Below are 20,746 nucleotides of genomic sequence, written 5' to 3'. Positions count from 1 at the left end.
GTGTAGAGCAGGATCAAATTTACCGTACACCAGAAACTAACACAACATCGTAAATCAACTATTTACATGGGTGTGTAAAACTGTTTACTAAAACAGGTGGTGGAGGACTGGATTTGATCCTGGCTTTCCTGGTGGCTCAGATGGCAAAGAATCTGCCTGCAGTGTGGGAGACCCAGGTTCGATCCCTAGGTCAGGAAGATCCCCTGGAGAAAGGAATGACCTCCCACTTCAGTATTTTTGCCGGGAGAATTCTATGGACAGAGGAGACTGGCGGACTACAGTCCATGAGATTGCAAAGAGTTGGACACAACTGAGTAACTAACACACACACACACACACACACACACACACACACACACACATATTTATAGAACATAGTTCCCTGTGCTGTATTATAAGTCCTTGTTGTTTATCTATTTTCTATGTAGTAGTTTGTTAATCCCAAACTCCTAATTTGTCCCTCCTCCACCTCCTCTCCCCTTTGGTAGCCATAAGTGTATTCTCTTTGTCTGTGAGTCTGTTTCTCTTTGGTGGATAAGCTCCTTTGTGTTGTATTTTAGATTCCACACATAAGTGATATCATATTGTATTTGTCTTTCTCTGCCTGACTTACTTTAGTTAGTATAATCATCTCTAGGTCCATCCATGTTGCTGCAAATGGCACTATGCCAATTCTTTTTTTTATGGCTGAGTGGTATTGCATCGTATATACGCACCACATCTTCTTTATCCATTCCTCTGTTGATGGACATTTGGGTCATTTCCATGTCCTGGCTGTTGTAAATAGTGCTGTAGTGAACACTGGGGTACATGTTTCTTTTTAAATTAGAGTTTTCTCTGGTATATGCCCAGGAATGGGATTGCTAGAGGATATGCATGTGCCCATGTATTTTAAGTATTGTCTGTGGCTGATTGTGCAATTACACATGCAGAGTAGTGCATCAGAGATTGAATGGACTTTTTGACCCTTGTCAGAAAAAGTTTGCTGACCCCTGGAATTGATCTGTGTTGTCAAAATATGGTTCTTTAACCACGAGCATTGTTACTTGGGGATATATTAGAAATGCACTTTTTAAGGCCCACCTCACACCTGCTGAATTAGGAACTTGGGATTGGGGTCTAGCGATTGTGTTCTAACAATCCTCAGTGATTCTGCTGTGTGTTCAGGTTTGAGAACCACTCTTATAGATCATTAAACTGGAGTGTGCTGGGAACCTGGGGGATGGACAGTCTCTGCCTCACTCTGAACTTGCACACATGGTACCGTCAGTCTGGTCTAAGTCAAGCTTAGAACACTTCTCCCCACGGCGGAGCAAGTGTGGTTTCAGTTTTTGAGAGAGCAAGGTCATTCCATTTTCAAGCTACTCTAAACATTTTATGCTTTGATCAAATCAGATCAATGTGGGGCTGTGTAATTACCTGACATCATTTTAGGCCATCGCAGGATTTACCAAGCTGCACTGCCTTTGGCTTGCACTTAGGAGTCCTACTACACAAATGTGAAATGTGGCAGACTTTATTAGTACACCCATGCAGCTGTTATTTTCGTCACATACATCCTCCTTATAAGGAAACCCAGTCTTTCTAGAGCAAATAACCATGCTTTGTCTAAATATCTGGTTCGTTCTTACCTCTTGTGCAGCATGAATCTTGTACCGATTGTACATAACTTTTTGACTTGGCCACCAGCAAGTGTACAGCCAACCCAGGGAAACACGTCTAGTTTGTGAACATGGTCTGACAGCATACATTCTGTGCACTCTTTTTGCTTCAGGTTTCATCTTATTTCATTCCAACTTCATTTTTCTCTTTGCCCTGATTTCCTCACTTTTTTTTTTTGGCTCTCTTTATACTTATTTTTCTAGGCAGCCTCAAAACCATTTTAGAATGAGTCTAAAACAGACAAATAAAAGCTCATAAAGAAACCTGTGATGATGTAACACATCATCATCTTGACAGAAGAAAAGAAAGAACAGAATGATTTTAATTTATCTCAAAGGGAAAAGATGATATTCTTATCTCCCTTCTGATGTTGAGTACAGTTTTAGAAAAGTGACACTTCACACTTTTTATCTTATAAAAAAATCTGATCGCTCATTGGCTAATTCACTTTAAGCTCGTTCATTTTATTTTAGATTAGGGGGTCTGTATGTCTGCGATGTACTGATGAATAAAACATGGGTTAAATATCTCATCTAAGGTTATACTAATTATGTTGGGACAAATGCCAGTCATTAACAACATTTCTCACAAAGTTGTGTTTCTTTTTTTTTTTATTTTTTTTCATTTATTTTTATTAGTTGGAGGCTAATATCTTTACAATATTGTAGTGGTTTTTGCCATACATTGACATGAATCAGCCATGGGTTTACATGTGTTCCCCATCCCGATCCCCCCTCCCGCCTCCCTCCCCATCCCATCCCTCTGGGTCTTCCCAGTGCACCAGCCCTCAGAGTTGTGTTTAAAGAAAGTATTCAGCTGTTTCTCTGATTATTTAATAAAGTCTAATTGCTATTTACAGGTAATTTGAAAAGTATTCTTTAGAATTAAATACATAAGTGAAAACAAGTATTTTATATTTTTAATTTTTATTGAAGTATAGTTGTTTTACAATGTTGTGTTAGTTTCTGCTGTATAGCAAAGTGAATCAGCTATTAATATAATATGTATATATATATCCCTTCTTTTTTGGATTTCTTTCCCATTTAGGTCACCACAAAGCACTGAGGAGAGTTCCCTGTGCTGTACAGTAGGTTCTCATTAGTTATCTATTTTATCCATGGTCTCAATAGTGTAAATGTGTCAATCTTAATCTCCCAATTCATCCCCCCCTTCCCCTCTTGGTATCGATACGTTTGTCCTCTGTGTCTATATGTCTGCTTTGCAGATAAGTTCATCTGCACCATTTTTGTAGATTCCACATAAAAGCGATATTATAGAGTATTTATTTTTCTCTTTCTGACTTACTTCACTCTGTATGACATCTCTAGGTCCATCCGCATCTTTGCAAATAGCACTGTTTCATTTCTGAACAAGTATATTTTCAAATTTATTCAACTCCGAGTATCTACAGAGATGACACTGGAGAAATTTACACGGTAGTGATGTGACTAAGGAGACTAGCAGGATGCACAGTGCTCTCCTTTCTGAAAATTCTTCATTTCAGATGTAATTATAGGCAAGACGATCATCTTAATAGCTGTTGATTATCTTAGTGAACCACCAGGCACATTCCTTACGATAAAATTAAATTAAGCAAGGAGAAAATTACTGAGAATTATTTAATGCTGATATACCTTTTAAATAGTTAACTGTTAATACGTACAACATAGTGCTCAGGGTCCTTGAGGAGTTTTTTTCTGCAAGGATAATAAGATGGGGGTCTTCCTGGTACAGCTGTAGGATGGTTTTTGATTGTTTGAATCTTATACTGTTGAGCGCCCAGATTTAATTTAATTGAAAAGCAAAACAAAACAGAACAAATAAACTGTGATTTCCTAAATGAATCTTCTTGGCTTAGAGGATTAATTCTGTTATTTGCTGAACACTCATAGTGCATCAAATATTATTCTAGATAATGTGCAGGCTTTTTACTCAGGGAATGTAAAATCTAGAAGGGATAAAAAAGAAAAAGACTCATCATGTCCAAGAATGGTCACAGCAGCGTCTTAGATTTTCAAAATTCGTATGTGTAATTCCAACTCCTTTTATTCTAATTATTATCCAGGAAGTAGCTGATGTGGGAAGATTCCTTTTAGGGGACAGTTCCGTCAGTGACAATACTGGTGTACTCAGACGTGTGAGCCAGGAACTGGGGAGGAAAGCTCAGTAACCAGGCGGCTGTGGGTGCCTGGGGGCAGGGAGGGCTCATTGAGGGCCTGGACTGACAACTCATTGCTGAGGAGCCTCTGGGCTGTAAGTCGCGCCACCGCCAGGCTGAGTGCATGACTCAGATGCACTCCATGGCCACACTTCTGTGACTGGAGCTGCCTAGTTACAGCTCACTGGCCTGAACTCTCGACTCTGTAACTTGAAGACGTGTCAGCAGCGACAGGCGCCGCCAGCAGCTCTGGGAGGGGACACAGGTTCACCTTGTCAATGTGGCCGGAGCGTGGGGCAATGCCTCCTGTGCGGTGAGTCTCTCTCACCGCGAGACAAATGGCGCGGCTGGAGGCAGGAGTCGCTAGTTTGACCTGTGGTGGAGCCTCTGCTCAGGCCGGTGGTTTCACTTGGCTCCTGGTCTGATGGTAACTGTACCGCCATGTCTGGTGCAAGGACGGATCCCCGCAGTAACGGTGGCCCCCTGAGTGGTCCAGGCTCCCTCTGAAGCTTTATCCCAGCCATCCTTATTGGAGGATGGACCCTTATTATGGGCAGCTGTGTGAATTACTTGGATGGTTCACTTAGCAGCTGTGATTTGTTTCCAGGGTTTTCTTTTTTAAAAATTTTTATTGGAGTAGAGTTGATTTATAATGTGTTAGTTTCAGATGTCCAGCAAAGTGAATCAGTCATGCATACACATGTCCACTTGTTTTTAGATTCTTTTCCACATAGACCATTTCAGAGGACTGAGTAGAGTTCCCTGTGTTATACAGTAGGTCTTTATTAGTTATCTATTTTATACATAGTAGTAAATGCAGGTTCAATCCCTGGATCGGGAAGACCCCTGGAGGAGGGCATGGCAACCCTCTCCAGTATTCTTGCCTGGAGAATCCCATGGACAGTGGAGCCTGGTGGGCTGCAGTCCACAGGGTCACAATGAGTCAGACACGACAGAAGTGACTTAGCACATGCAGAGTGTTTACATGGCATTCTCAGTCCCCAGCTTATCGCTGTGCCTCCATCCCCTGTTAACCATGTTTGTTTTCTTCATCCATGACTCTACTTCTGCTTTGCAAATGAGTTCATTTGGACCTCCTGCTTTTTTTTAGATTTCACATGTAAGTGATGTCATACGATATTTGTCTTTCTGTGTCTGATTCACTTCACTCAGTATGACAGTCTCTAGGTCCATCCCTGTTGCTGCAAATACAGCATTATTTTGCTCTTTTTTGTTGCTGAGTAATATTCCACTGAATATATGTACCACAGTTTCTTTATCCATTCCTCTGTTTGTCCACCTATCTGATGCAAAAAGAGGCGTCTTTAATCTTCCAATCAGTAGTTTTCCATGTGGCAACTAGAGTGAGAGGCCACTGGCAACAATCCAAGAGTCAGTAAAAATATACAGGTTCATCAAGGGGAGTGCTGGCTGGAACCATGAAAATAAACAAGTTCCACCCACTGAGAGTGACTGCTTGTTTTGGTCCTTCATAGCTCTCACTGAGGTGAAAGCCACAGCACACCAGTGAGGACCCTGGGCTTCAAGTTTGTGAAACCGATATTCATAGAGACTTGCTGTTCAAAGGGGTCATGAGGCTTGTGAGGCCCCAAAGGTCCTAGCTTGTCTCCATGTGGCTTCTGGTCAGAAGTGCCGGAATATTCCCCAGACGGGTATGGAGAACAGCAACACAATTATACATCCAGCAGTGGAAGCCACAGAAATAATACACTGTGAACCTTCCTTCTCTACTTTGAACAAACCCTGCCCAAGCCCTACCAGCAGATTCCTGACATCTCTGCTAGTTACAGACTGAGTGGGATGGCAGCTTTGGCACCCACAGCCTATGAAGCCAGAGCCGTTTGAGTCCCTGCCTCCTGAAGTTGCACAGATACCTGCGGCCTGTAGTCCCCCTGGGGACAAGGGGACTTTGGCTTGCACCTAGTCAACGTCCTCCTTAGAACAGCTGGGTTTTGTGTGGGGGGGAGGGAGAAATAAAGGATGCAGAGGCAGAAGTGGCTCTGTCCCTGGTGAGTAAGAAGCATTTATTTTCATTATTGCCACCGTCTATTTTAGTTTGGGGGACCCTTGATTCAACAGCCATCCCCCTCATCCCCCATTGCTTTTCTGTTAGGACTGTAGGGTCTGCATTTTTTGTTGACTTGGGCATGCAGCAGAGAATTTCATAAAGCAGTCTGCTTTATCCAGGACATTGCAGCTCCCTGCTAAGATAATATATTTTACATTCTAATTCTGTTTCAACAGGAGGGTTAGGAACGTTCTCCAGGCCTGTGGGTCTGCCTGCAGGAATTTATCTAGAATTCATCTGGAATTCATGGGTCAGTTTCTCATTTTCCAAGGGATTGCCTTTGTCAGTGTTGTGACTCCAACTCTGGGCCTAGGAGCCGAATACTAGCCAGTGAGTCATTCATAGTTTTCCTTGGGAGTTTATCTGTCTCAGGGAAGTCTCTCTAGAGGGCAAAGCTCCTTTGTGGCAGCTGGCAGGGAGGCTTGAACCTTTTATAGTCAGCTTGGGTGGATTTAAGGTGGGCTTGACAGGCTGCAGCAGGGCTGAGTGGCAAGACGTCTGCTCTGGCCATTCCTCCTTAACAAGCATTCTGTGCTCCAGGTCCTCACCCCTCCAAGTGAATCAGCCTTTCTAAATTTCCCTTTCCTGCTTTGCAGCTCACCTTAAGTGCTTCTGTCTTTAACTGTTGCCTGAAATGGTGGAAACTTCCCCTCTTGCTCAGGGGAGTGTTAACAGCTAGAGTGCAGCTGGATCTTAGATCCTTGACCAGGAATTGAACCCATATTCCCTTCAGAGGAAGAAGCGTGGAGTCTTAACTGCTCACTGTACCGCCAGGGAGTTCTCCAGAGGCAGCTGTCTTTGAACCCACCTCTCTGTGCTCAGCCTGCAGCCACTTCCCACTTTCTCCTCTTTATCAGGCAGTGGCGTGGAGGACCATGGGCTGCCCAGTTGGAACACCAGAGGTTTTCAAAGCTTTGGAAGCACGGAAAGTTGTAGGAAGTTGTGGGAAGTATACAATGCTGGTCAAATGAAATGTCAAGCATGGATCATGCTTGGGCCTGTTCCACCAGAGTGTAGACAGCACGATTTAAAGACAAAGATACTAAAACGAACAAAGTGTTGAAATTACTGGGTATGTATCATATGGACACAATGAGGACCAATCTCGCTTAAAGTTTGACTCTTCTTACCTGAAAAATAAGACAGATTCTTGGAATTTATGTGACAGACTTTTTTTTTTTTTTCTCAAGGGAAATAACAGATGTTGCCCACTCTGCTCTTGAAGACAATGCTCATGTCACCTTTTCTTGCTTTGTGTCTAACAGAAGGGAGATGGGGTGATAGACAAAGCTGAGCTTCAGGAAGCGTGTGACCAGGCCAGCTTGCACTTAGACGAGAAGCTCCTGGACCAGCTCTTTGAATACTGTGATGTGGATAATGATGGACTGATTAACTACCTCGAATTTGCGAATTTTCTTACCTGGAAAGATAAAACCCCCCTTAAAGAATATGAAGAGAGGGTCCTCATTAAAGGTATTTAATTTTTGAAGGTTTGCTAGCTTCTTAAATGTACTTTCATGTTTTCTTTGTCCTGGGAGTTCAACTCTTGTCAACTTTAATATTATGTATTTACAAATATGCACATATATACATATTTATTTTCTTTTTCATGCATAGAATATCTGTGGAAGGACAGGAAAGAATTTGATAACATTTATTATTTCTGGGGAGGTGAGGTAGGGATAGGTTGCTAAGGGACAGTCTATTATCTCTTGAGTTTGGAATGATATATTACTTACTCAAAACAGTTATGAGCAAAGCAATTTACACAGAAGCCCAAAATATGAAAGAGAGTTCCTAAGAAAGATGTTTGAAAACCATATTCTTAGAGAAATTAGCTTCCTTTCCCTGGAAAAGTCAATTGTAAAATAGAACTTGATCTTTTACATTTTTAAAGAAAAGGACAACCATAATCTTGACTTTATTCAAATATTTTCATGTTTACCCATTATCTTCCTGTGTCACTAACCACATATAGATATGCATATATACATATGTAGAAATACATGTGTGCATGTGTGTATGGAAATACTTTAAAATAGCTAAAATCACAGTGAATGTACCATTTTTATTTGGCTTAAAAAAAACTTAGGTCTCAAATTTCTATGGAACAAAGAGATACTTTCACGATTTCTGTAAACTTCATTTTCAGTTCCTTCACACTGATGTGATGTAAATTACTAAACCATTTCCTCACTCTCTAGAACTTAGGTTATTTCCAGGTATTTCAAGAGTAATATGAGTGACCATCTAACGATTATCATCTTTCAGAAAGCTTTCTGTTTCTAATTATATCTCATTTCTTAAGAATGTCATTTTTGTCCCAGAAGTAACTGTTTTCATTTTGCCTTTTTCAATGATTGTACCAATTTGCAGTTTTATCAGTCAAGACTGTGAGGTTTTACTCCAACCTAGTTACCATTGAGTGTTATTTCAAACATTCTGGTAATTTAGTTGTTATATAATGATACCTCATTTGCTTTAATTTTCAAGTCTGGATTATTAGAGATGATTACCTTTTAAAAGGTTGTTTGCATTTTTATCTCCTCTTGGAATATCTCTCCCTTTAAAAAGTTTTCACTTTTATTCCTGCAAAACCAATGCCACATTTTGGGCTTTATTGAGGATGGGCGCCCTTACCAGTTTCTGGGATGGCTTTTCTACTCTATCCACTAGAAGGAGAGCAGGAAGATCTTTTTTGCCTAATGAAGCTTCTTAGAGAAAACAACTCTACCCTAATCCTCTCAGAAATAAGCAGAGAGTGACAGTATTCTGCTTGGCACAACTCATGAAGTAGTAGGGAAAGCAGAAGCCTGTTTTCAAACCAGATGGTTCTTCAAATTGTTCCTGGTTTTGCGGTCCTGACTTCAGCAGCCCTTTTCAGTTTTGGGGTTTTTCCTCTTTCCTTTTCTTCTAAGGTGGGTCAGTCAGCAGGGGCTTAGGAAAGGTCTGTCCCAGTGTTGTCGGCTAGAGAAAAGGGGCTGGGTTCTTCAAGGAGCTGGCTTTCTGTAAGTTTTCTACAACCTTTTTCACCCTTGTTCCGGATTTCTGCCTTTAGGAGGAGGGGCGCACAGAGGGCATTAAAGGATCTGGGACCCTGGGCCTGACGCTTTCGAGGCCGCGGCCGCAGGAGCTGAGGGAGGGGCGGGGCTCAGGTGTCTTCCGGTCCCGGCGGACGCCGGGCGCCGCCCGCCTTCGCGCCCGCCCTCGGCTCCCAGCGCGGGCGGCCGCGCGCCCCCTAGCGCAGGCGGCGCACTTCCGGTGCGGGAGACGCTGCGGCAGGACTGAGTCCTCGGCAGCGCAGCTGCCTCCGCGAAGCGCGGCTGCGGAGGAGGGCCGAGCCTAAGCAAGGCAGCCGCACCTCAGGGTTTTCTTTTGTACGCTGACTTGGAGGGGGCTATTTATAGAACTGGGCGCGCCCAGCGAGTTCTCCTCACTTCTCCAAATGTCTCAGTGCGTGGCGCCCCCCCGCCGCGATCCAGGGCTTGTGTGGCGTTTGTAACTCCAAATACATCTTCTCTTACCTTTCCCAGGGCATAGTCCTAGCAACAGCTCTGGTAATCCTGTATTCAAGTCAAATATGAAAATGAGCTCCAATTATAAAGAGAAGAAAGAAAAAACAAGTTTTCTGTTTTCTTTTGGTGTTTCAGACTGAAAAGCTTTATTCTAGAGTGAAATGAGCAGAGTGGTGACTAGAAATAGTAGACGTTGTTCCCATTTCCTGGTGTATGAACTTGGGCTTCCGCAGCGAGTTCTGGTGTCAGTGACGTGTCTGCACCAGCTCAGGCTCCCGTTCCACCAGCAAGAAGAGACCAGCTGCGAAAACTCACCTTGCTACAGGGCGAGCTCTGGGGTGTAACTTTGTCCTGTACTCCCCCCCCCCCCCCCCCGTTTCCTTCTTTGTTTGAAGGTAGAAAACCGGATTGTGCAAACCCTGATGAGGCTAATGTAGAAGAATCTGAACCAGCTCTCCTGTTAAAGCCTGAAGATATTGTCTTAAAAGAACCAGGGAGCTCAGAAAAGACTCTGCGGACACTTCTAAGGCCAAGCGATAAAGTTTCTAATCTCTACAAGACGACTTCTTCCGAGATCAGTGCGGTTGTAGGCGCTGTTCCTTCTACTTGTAAGTTTGTCACCTTATATGCTGAGCTTTAAAAGGAGCAGCAAACGCACAAGGGGAGTGCCCTTGTATTGTACCCAGCCTCCATTAGACTCTTAACTTTCTCAAAGCCTAGGACCTTTCATTCAACCTTGTGTTCTAAGCAGCCAGGGGGGCTTACTTGATATAGGCTGAATTGAGCTAGTGTTCATGGTGACCCAAGTAAAATGATTCTCTCTGTGTTAATGAAATTGAAACCATTATAGCTCAGAAGCCCGAATGTTAGATATTGTCATAATTCAGAATTCACCAAGTGGTAGGAGACTCCTTTTGGCTGCTCCATGAAGCATTTGTGATCTTAGTTTCTGGACTAGGGATCAAACTGATGCCCCCCTGCATTGAGAGCCTGGAGTTATAACCCCTGGACCACCAGGGAAGTCCCAAGTGGTAGGAGACTTAAATCAAGTGATTCTTAGCTAGAAACAGATTTCCCCTCAAATATTTGAGGAGCTGTTAGAGAAGAGTGCCTTCAGTTTCATTCTCCATCTGTTAGTCTGCTAGAGCTGTCGCAACAAATACCACAAACTGAATGGTTAAACAGCGGAAGTTGATCATCTCTTTTTTGGATTTCCTTCCTATTTAGGTCACCACTCAGATTCACTTTGCTGTTGCAGTAGAAACTAACAGAGCGTTGTAAAGCAACTGTATTGCAATAAAAATTAAAATAAATAAAATTTAAAAAAAAGAAAAAAAGAAATTGATGATTCCACGATGGCTGGAAGTCCGAGATCAGGGTGTTGACAGGCTGGCTTCCTTCTGAGGCTGTGAGGGGACCTTTTCCTCAGGCCCATCCTGGCTTCTGGGTGTTTGTTGGCAGTCTTTGGTGCTGCCCGCTTTCTGCTACATCAGCCTGATCTCTGCCTTCATCTTCATGTGGTTTTCTCCCATGTGAGTGTCCATGCCCCCGCGTCTCCTTTTTATAAGAACTCCAGGCGTATTGGACTAAGGGTCCATCCTTCTCCAGTATGACCACATTTTAATTATTCCTGCAATGACCCTATTTCCAAATAAGGCCACCTCTTGAGGTACTAGGGTTAGGACTTTAACATAAGAGTCTGGGGAGGATACAATTCAACTCATAGACCCCAAAATCTCAGTACCAATCATGATGAATGCTGGTTATTTCGAAAGGCTCTTTTATGTTGGTCAAGATCCCTTTTTTGGAGTAAGGCCATGATTAAGGATTTACATGTTTTTCTTTACTGAATTTCATAGACACTTTATATTCTGTTGTGATGAGATCTTGCTGTTCTCTGTGGAATAGTCCTGTCCCAACAGAAATACAGTCGTCGTCATATGTATTTAAAATTTTTAGTAGTCACATTAAGAAGAAGAAACAAGTGCAATTAACTTGAATAGTATATTGGGAATTCCCTGGCAGTTCAGTGGCTAGGACTCCTTGCTTTCACAGCTGTGGCCCAGATTCAGTACCTGGTTAGGGAACTAAGATCCCGAGAGCCACATGGAGCAGCCAGAAGTTTTCTTTTAAATAGTACATATTTGTACTATTGTATGTATATATAATACACAATATGTATCTCCAAAGCATTGTCATCTCAACAAGGAATCAATATAAGATGACTAATTAAATGTTTCACATTCTTTCTTTGGGTACTAACTAAATCTTTGAAATTGTGTATACCACACTCACAGCACATCTCAGTTTGGACTGGCCACATTTCTAGTGCTCAGTGGCCCTGTGGCTGGCAGCTGTTGTATTTAGAATGTCTGTTTTCCCCCTTGATTGATGTCCTAGGTTACCCCACGTATGGTGTTCCAACCGTTCGGTCCGATATTCCTGCCCCCCAAATTCGCCGAGTCAGCGACAGGACCAGTTACGGTGAGGAGGGAAATGCCTACTCACTGCTGCATCCTACCATCTTTGCCCAGAAAGGGGTGTTTGAAAGGGACTTCTTCAAGACCAGATCCAAACAAGAGGTACCGCATGGGATCTCAAAAGTGTTGAAAGAAAGGCCAACTTCACATTGGCACACAAAGATGGAAAGGTTATTTACTTGAGCTCTTACATTACAGAAGTCATCAGGAGCCCCTCACATTAGGATTCCCGAGGATCATGTGCAATTTGGTTGTGATATTTGGTACAGTTCTTCAAGTAGAACTTACTCTGATAAGAGGTATTTTGCTCATGTCATATATTCACCATGACCTATGTCTAAAAAGAAAAATGTTTTCCTAACATTCAACACTCTTCTTTGCTGAGTAAAAGCAAAGAGGCTCAGGACTTCCCTGGTGGCCCAGTGGTTAAGAATCTGCCTGCCAATGCAGGGGACATGGGTTCGATCCCCGGTGGGGAGAGTCCACATGCCAGGAGGCATCTAAACCCGCACACTGCAGCTACCGCCTGTGCTCTGGAGCCCACGCTCCATGACGAGAGAAGCCCCTGCAGTCAGAAGCCTGCACCGCGACTAAAGAGAAGACCTGCTCACCACACCTGGAGAAAGCCCGCATGCAGCAGCGAAGACCCAGCACAACTGAAGATAATTTTTTTATAAAAGCAAAGATGCTCAGTCCCTTCCTTGTGTGAGTCTCCCTGTGGTTGTCCCAAAAACCACAGAGTACGTGTGAGGAGGGCCCCTCTGCCTTCTCTGTGAGCTGTTATCTCAGGTGATGGCAGCAAGCCCTGATGTAAAATGTTCTGCCCTGTTTTCATGTGTCAGCCCCACATGTGTCTCATTTTTTTTCACTTGGGAAACTCGGTCGTCACACCCCAGGTGATTTTATTCCTATGTTGTGTTTCAAGCAGGTGCAACCAGCTAGGCCAGAATAGCCGCTGGGGTTCTGAGAGCCGAGAAGTAATAGCAGGTCTGGGTCAGAGCAGCCCGTCTGTATCTGCCATTGTGGAAGGCAAGTTGTGATCTAGGGAGCAAGTCCTTCTTTGAGCTCTCAGATCCAGAGCTGGGAATGATGTGAACAGACCTAGGATGCTTTCCAGGACTTCAGACGAAGGGTCCCTCACTTACAAACTTGCAGACTTAGTCACAGATTCATTGCAGTGATTCATCCCTACTGCATGGGGGTGGGCAGAAAGACAGAGGACGATGCCTGCTGGCTGGTCCCAAAGAAGGGACCCTCAATCCATCACAGAGCGGGTGGAGAGGAGACACCCCCAGACTGTATTTTTCTCTTCCCTCAGTCACTCTAAAGGGCCTATGAAATAGGCTGTTAGGGCTGATAAAAGAAATTAAAATCTCCTGCTTGTTTCCTGATGCTTAAAATTCCTTTAACTAAAAAAAACCAAAAATTCTTTTAACCAGTAAGTCATTGTTTATCTCATGATTCTGGGTAGAAAGAACCCAGAGGCTTGCACATATAGTATTCCAACCAAATGATATTCTAGAAAAGGCAAAGCCATGGAGATAGAAGACCAGTGTGCCAGAGGCTTGGAGGGAAGATGGGGGATAAATAGCTGTAGCACAGAGAATCTCTTAAGGCCGTGAAACCGTCCTGTATGACACCATAACGGTGTGTGCTAAATCGCTTCAGCCATGTCCGACTCTGCGACTCTATGCACTGCTGTTCGCCAGACTCCTCTGTCCATGGGATTCTCCAAGCAAGATACCGGAGTGGGTTCCCATTCCCTTTCCCAGGGGATCTTCAGGACCCAGGGATCGAACGCTCGCCTCTTACATCTCCTGCGTTGGCTGGCGAGTTCTTTACACTACCGCCACCTAATGGTGGATACACGTCATTATACATTTGTCAAAATCCATAGGTTATGCAACACAGAGAGTGAACCTTAACATGAACTGTGGACTTCAGTTAATAATACTGTATCAATCCTGGCTCATTGCTTGTAACAGATATACTACACTTAGTGCAACGTTTCTGGTGGTCCAGTGGTTAAGACTCTGCACTTTCAATGCACCAGGGGTTTGATCTCTGGGAAATAAAATCCCACATGTCGTGTGGCACAGCCAAAAAAAGAAAGAGATATTAAAAGGGGCTTCCCTAGTGTTCCAGTGGTTAAGAATCCACCTGCCAACGCAGGGGACAGGGATTCGATTCCTGGTTCAGGAAGATCCCACATGCGGTGAGCAGCTGAGCCCAAGGGCTACGACTACTGAGCCTGTGCCCCGGAGCCTGAGCCACGTTACTGAGCCTGTGCCCCGGAGCCTGAGAGCCACGGCTACTGAGCCTGCGCCCCGGAGGCTGGGGCTGCACCTACTGGACTCACGTGTCACAGCTACTGACAGGGTTACGCGCCCTGCAGCCCGAGCTCCACCACAAGAAAGATCCCCTCACTGAAAAACCAGCACACCGCAAGCAGAGAAAGCCCTTGCACAGCAACGAAGACCCAGTACGGCCACAAATAAAAAGAAGGCTGCTCTTTTAAAAAGACTTAGTAATAAGGGAAATGGGGGTGCAAATGATAGAGCATATGGGAGCTCTCTGTAATTTCTGCTCAGTTTTTCTAGAAACCTAAAACTGCTCTAAGAAAAGTTTATTTAAAAAAAAGGACCTTGAGGCCTGGTTGGAGGACATCACCCTGAGAATAGATGTGTGTGCTCAGTCACTCAACTCAGTCGTGTCTGACTCTTTGTGACCCCGTGGACTGTAGCCTGCCAGACTCATGTGTCCATGGGATTCTCCAGGCAAGAATGCTGGGGCCGGTTGCCATTTCCTTCTCCAGGGGATCTTCCCGACTCAGGGATTGAACCTGAGTCTCCCGCATCTCCTGCATGGGCAGCCTGACTCTACCACTAGCGCCGCCTGGGAAGCCCTTAGAATGGATGGGTTTCTGTTTCTGTTAGCTAGTCAATACACAGGATGGAGTAGAAATGCCTCCCAAAGAGCAGGGGAGGAAGCCGGGGAGGAGACCTAGGATGCCCAAGACCCCCTCCTGGGTGCACTCTGCAGGGACATGCTCTCCCCGACGCTGGGTGGGAACAGAAGCTGTGCCCGGCCTTGAGTCACCTCTGCTGTAGCTGCCGCTGCCGGTAGCCCTGCTCTTCTGAATCTCGAGTGTGGTTGATTTTACTGCTAAACTAGACACAAGACACATCACATCCAGGGGACCTTTCGGTTGTTAGGGTTCCGTTCAGGAGGTGTGTTCGGCAGCTGTGCCACTTCTTTGGTTTTCCTGTTCACCGTCTAACCACTCTTTCCGTTTCCTTCTTTGCTTCCCTCCTGTTGACTTTATAGTAAATGCTTTTCCTCTTTTGGTTTCATTTTCCCCCCAAATCTTTTCTCCTCTCTACTCATCCTAATGTTTCTTCCCACTACTTGTTCTTCTCTCTCCCTTCTTTATTTTCCCTGGGACATATAAACCGTGTTTCTCCACCTCCCTTCTCTCTTTTACTATTTATCACTGCAGAGAGATGACTACTAAAGTTTGCTGGTTTTCAGCTTACTCAGGTTTTTTTTTGGTCATGCTCCGTGGCTTGTGGGATCTTAGTCCCCAGACCAGGGACGGAACCCAGGCCTGAGTCCTAACCACTGGGCTGCCAGGGAGCTCCAACGTGCTCAGGTTTGAGTCCGCTCACTTGCTCAAGCTTACACTGTCTCTCTGACATTTGCATACCCACAAGTATGGTTAAAGTTTACAATAGGCCAGTTAGAGATGTTTCATAAATGTTATTTTAAAGAAGAGAAACTAACATGCTAGGGGTTTAGATAACACACATAAGGGGTCACCGGAATAGAAGTCAAATCTAGTGAGGCTGCCATCTTTAACTCTTTTACTCTTTCTCCTTGAATTTGGCTGTCTCTCTTTATTTAAAATTTTTTAAATTTATTTTTTATTTATCTATTTTTCCCTGTGGATCGAACACACACCCCCTGCATTGGAAGATCAGAGTCTTAACCACTGGGATGCCAGAGAAGTCCCTGGCTGCCTCCTTTTAATCAGAAACACTTAGAGTTGAAAGGAGCTTTGTGTGTTGGCTAGTACAGCTAAACACCCTCATATTCATTCACATTTACAAAATGATTCCTGAACTGAGAGGCCTGGAATTTTGGTATGTGCTTATTATATGCAATAAGTACACACACAGACACATATCCACACACACATCCACACACTTTTTAAGGGATAAACGTCCATAGTCTTAGATATTACAAAGATATTTTAAAAAAATACAGACTAAAATACCCATAAATCTTGGTCTGACTTCAATGTTTCTCCCCCCCCCAGATTTCAGAGATATTATGTAACATTGGTGTCAAGCTTTCTGAGGATGAATTTGAAAATGTATGGAATCTTGCATCAAAAAAACACCACAGAGGAGAAGTTTGTGTTGAGAGCATCAGAAATGTTCTGGATGAGTTAAAACATGCAGACCGAACCAAGTGCAAAACGGCCACATGATCTTTGTGGAGTTCATTCATTTAGATCGAAGAATTGCTAAATCTGTGTTCACCTAATATGTTCAGTCCATTCTGGTTTTAGATATTATAATTCAGCAATCACTGTGGTAGGGCTCATGTGCCTGGATGCATTACTAATAAATTCGATTTTGAATTTTAAAGCTTATTTTCTTGTTTCCTATAAAGCACCAAAGAACTTGACAAGCACTAGGAGTTAACCTTTAACGCACCCAAGGTGTAGCTCAGAATATATTGGAAGTTTGTCCATGTTTAGTATGCTTAAGAATTCTCAGCATTTTAGTGGGTGGTCTGAGAGTCAAAGTCTGGTTTGTGATACCAGGTTCACAAAATTTTGCCTTCAGCATTTTGTTGTTTTTCTCTGTAGGCGTCACTATGACACAGCTGAAGCTTGATGGGCTTTTATGTCTCTGTCAGCATCTGAGGAAAACAGATTTAATTACAAGGAGCGGATTCAGGGAGGAAAAACTTGACTTCAACAAAGACAATGGCTGGTGGCTTTTCACATCTATGTCCAGAAAAGCATTTTGTCCTTGAAGTATCTGAAGAGGACACAGCTGACCACAGCGTTAGATATGTATCTCTAGAGAACTGTTAGTAGCAAACTGCGCAGAATCATTCCCTCCCTTATGCCTCATCTCTTTTTTCAATTTTTATTGGTTAATTAGTTTTTGGTGGTGCTGGGTCTTCCTCACTCTGCGCGAGCTTTCTCCAGCTGTGATCATGGGCTGCCCTCTAGTTGGGTGCGTGTGGCCTCTTTGCAGTGAGGGGGATCTAGAGTGCACTCAGGGGCTCTGTCTTTGCGGCTGTGGGCCCCAGAGTGCGTGCTTGGGGTGGTGGCCCAGGGGCTTAGCTGCTACTGGCGTATTGAATCTTCCTGGACCAGGGATTGAACCCGCGTCCCCTGCACTGGCACCACCAGAGCTGTTCGCTTTGGCTCTCTGATACGCAGATGTGATGTGGGAGCCTGGATGAGCTCCAGGTGGGGATGGGTGTGACCCAGGCTGGGTGTGCTCTCTGCATCAGGTGGGTTGAACCCATGACAGAGGCTTTCTCAGCAATATCACTTGATGAGTTGAATGATCAATAACATGTATTCTACCTTGACCTTTTGTCGCTTGCTGCTTTGTCTGTTAGTCTGAAACCTTACTCTCTAACTTAGGCCTTGTGCTTATGCTGTAGTCTGTTGACTGTTCCGTTGCTCAGTCATGTTGGACTCTTTGCAACCCCACGGACTGTGTGTGCATGCCAGGCTTCCCTGTCCTCCGCTATCTCCTGGAGTTTGCTCAAATTCTTGTCCATTGAGTTGGTGATGCTACCTGACCATCTCATCCTCTGTCACCCTCTTCTCATTCTGCCCTCAATCTTTCCCAGCATCAGGGTCTTTTCCAGTGAGTCAGCTCTTCACACCAGGTGACCGAAGTAGTGGAGCTTCAGCTTCAGCATCAGTCCTTCCAATGCATATTCAGGGCTGGTTTCCTTTACAACTGACTAGTTTGATCTCCTTGCAGTTCAAGGGGCTCTGAAGAGTCTTCTCTAGTTCAAAAGCATCAATTCTTCAGCACTCAGCCTTCTTTATTGTCCAGCTCTCACATCCGTATGTGACTCCTGGAAAACCATAGCTTTGACTATACAGACCTTTGTCAGCAAAGTGATGTCTACTTTTTAACACCCTGTCTATGTTTGTTCATAGCTTTTCTTTCAAGGAGCAATTGTCTTCTAATTTCATGTCTGCAGTCACCATGCGCAGTGATGATAAGTTACATTTCTTACCTTTGGCTATAAGAAGAAGGTATGAAGAACTGTAACCTCAATCAAGTTTCATGCCTTCGTGATTTCTAATTCATTGTTATGTCTTTTCTGCCTTTTGCTACAGTGACACATTTCCTAAATTGTATTGCATCGGGTATTGAGAGCTGATTTCTTGATTCCCATTTGCAGAGATCGTGGTCCCTAGTATGACATACTCTTCATGTCGTTATGCTTCTCTCACTACAAAGTGTTTTATTTGTTTTTAAAGTTTTATTTTTTATGTATATATTTATTTTTGTCTGTGCTGGGTCTCCATTGCTGAGCGGGGGCTACTGTTTGTCGCGGTGAGTGGGCTTCGTCGCGGTGAGCGGGCTTCTCATCATGAGGGCTTCTCTTGTTGCAGAGTGCAGGCTCTAGGTGCTTGGGCCTCAGTAGTTGCAGGCCTGGCCCTAGAGTGCAGGCCTCAGTAGCTGCAGGTTTGGGCGTACAGTGCAGGCCTCAGTAGTTGCAGCCCCTGGGCCCTAGAGTGCAGGCCTCAGTAGTTGCAGGCCTGGGTCTAGAGTGCAGGCCTCAGTAGTTGCAGGCCTGGGCCCTACAGTGCAGGCCTCAGTAGTTGCAGGCCTGGGCCTAGAGTGCAGGCCTCAGTAGTTGCAGGCCTGGGTCTAGAGTGCAGGCCTCAGTAGTTGCAGGCCTGGGCCCTACAGTGCAGGCCTCAGTAGTTGCAGGCCTGGGCCTAGAGTGCAGGCCTCAGTAGTTGCAGGCCTGGGCCTAGAGTGCAGGCCTCAGTAGTTGCAGGCCCTGGGCCTAGAGTGCAGGCCTCAGTAGTTGCAGCCCCTGGCCCTAGAGTGCAGGCCTCAGTAGTTGCAGGTTTGGGTGTAGACTGCAGGCCTCAGTAGTTGCAGGCCCTGGCCCTAGAGTGCAGGCCTCAGTAGTTGCAGACCTGGGCCCTAGAGTGCAGGCCTCAGTAGTTGCAGCCCCTGGGCCCTAGAGTGCAGGCCTCAGTAGTTGCACGCCTGGGCCTAGAGTGCAGGCCTCAGTAGTTGCAGCCCCTGGGCCCTAGAGTGCAGGCCTCAGTAGTTGCAGGCCCTGGGCCTAGAGTGCAGGCCTCAGTAGTTGCAGGCCCTGGGCCTAGAGTGCAGGCCTCAGTAGTTGCAGGCCTGGGCCCTAGAGTGCAGGCCTCAGTAGTTGCAGCCCCTGGGCCCTAGAGTGCAGGCCTCAGTAGTTGCAAGCCTGGGCCTAGAGTGCAGGCCTCAGTAGTTGCAGCCCCTGGGCCCTAGAGTGCAGGCCTCAGTAGTTGCAGGCCCTGGCCCTAGAGTGCAGGCCTCAGTAGTTGCAGGCCCTGGGCCTAGAGTGCAGGCCTCAGTAGTTGCAGCCCCTGGCCCTAGAGTGCAGGCCTCAGTAGTTGCAGCCCCTGGGCCCTAGAGTGCAGGCCTCAGTAGTTGCAGGCCCTGGGCCTAGAGTGCAGGCCTCAGTAGTTGCAGGCCCTGGGCCTAGAGTGCAGGCCTCAGTAGTTGCAGCCCCTGGCCCTGGAGTACAGGCCTCAGTAGTTGCAGCCCCTGGCCCTAGAGTGGAGGCCTCAGTAGTTGCAGCCCCTGGGATCTAGAGTTTAGGCCTCAGTAGTTGTGGTGCACATTGATCTGCAACACGTGGAATCTTCCTGGAGGAGGGATCAAACCCGGGTCTTCTGCCTTAGCAGGCAGATTCTTTACCACTGAGCCACCGGGGAAGCCCCTGAAAAGTGTTTTAAAGCTTAGCAATTTTGGTTCATCAATCATTCCCCTTCTGAGGAGCAAATTGGGAGCGTTAGACATGATTGGTGTGAATAATAAGTCTGTCATCCACTGCATCTGTGCCTGGGAAAGACAGCTACCTACCCTTACAAAGCTGTGGTGTTCTTACAAAAGGGAAATTCCAAGGGCTTCCCTATCAGCCTGTCAGCTGGTTTCGATGGTTATGCAGATCTTAGGCACGGTCTTAGCTCAGGAAGTATCATCAAAAGGCCTGCGTTTCGGTTGTAGCTTGTTTTACCCACTTGTAAGCAGCTTCTGTTCCCCACCTGTTCACGGAGTCCTTATGGCGGCTTTTTGGCTCTGTGTACATCCTCCTGATTCTCGTTTTCCTTAACTAGGCGTCTACGCTTTACTTTTTGTATTTTTTGTTTTGTTTATTAATTTATTTTTTATTGAAGGATGATTTGATTTTGGCAGATTCAACGATTCCTCTTGGCCTACTGCTCTAGGTAATTAAGAGTGCCTATCATGGCCAGTCTATCACTTTTCTATATGATTTGAGCAGAGCTCCTCATTCTATTCTTTTTTTTTTAATATGCACATCCACACAGTCTGCTGGGATTTTTTTGTTGTGATCATATTGACTCTAAAGATTAATTGGGGGAACTGACATTTTGATAATGTTGTGACTTCCAAACAATAAATATGGTATATCCGTGCATTTACTTAGCTTTTATTTCAGTAAACACTTTCTAGTTTTCCATTTTTTAGGATTTTTTAAATTTTTATTAAAATTTTCAAGAATTTATAAAAGTAAAAAAAATTGTAAAAACCCTATATACCTATTTCAT

The 20,746-nt window shown here is 44.8% G+C and overlaps 1 protein-coding gene across 1 annotated transcript in view; it reads left to right on the top strand.

Annotated features, from left to right (window-relative positions):
- Positions 1–16,396, top strand: part of EFHB (EF-hand domain family member B) — a 60,275-nt gene extending 43,879 nt beyond the window's left edge. Inside the window, exons 10-13 of the mRNA XM_065943638.1 lie at positions 7,175–7,382; positions 9,820–10,032; positions 11,825–12,006; positions 16,223–16,396. Of these exons, the coding sequence (XP_065799710.1) occupies positions 7,175–7,382; positions 9,820–10,032; positions 11,825–12,006; positions 16,223–16,396 (777 nt within the window). The remainder of the gene's footprint in view (positions 1–7,174; positions 7,383–9,819; positions 10,033–11,824; positions 12,007–16,222) is intronic.
- Positions 16,397–20,746: the final 4,350 nt, after the last annotated feature.

This window comes from Muntiacus reevesi, chromosome 8, assembly GCF_963930625.1.
Source record: "Muntiacus reevesi chromosome 8, mMunRee1.1, whole genome shotgun sequence".
Taxonomy (NCBI): Eukaryota; Metazoa; Chordata; class Mammalia; order Artiodactyla; family Cervidae; genus Muntiacus; species Muntiacus reevesi.
This window is presented reverse-complemented; position numbering and strand designations above follow the sequence as displayed.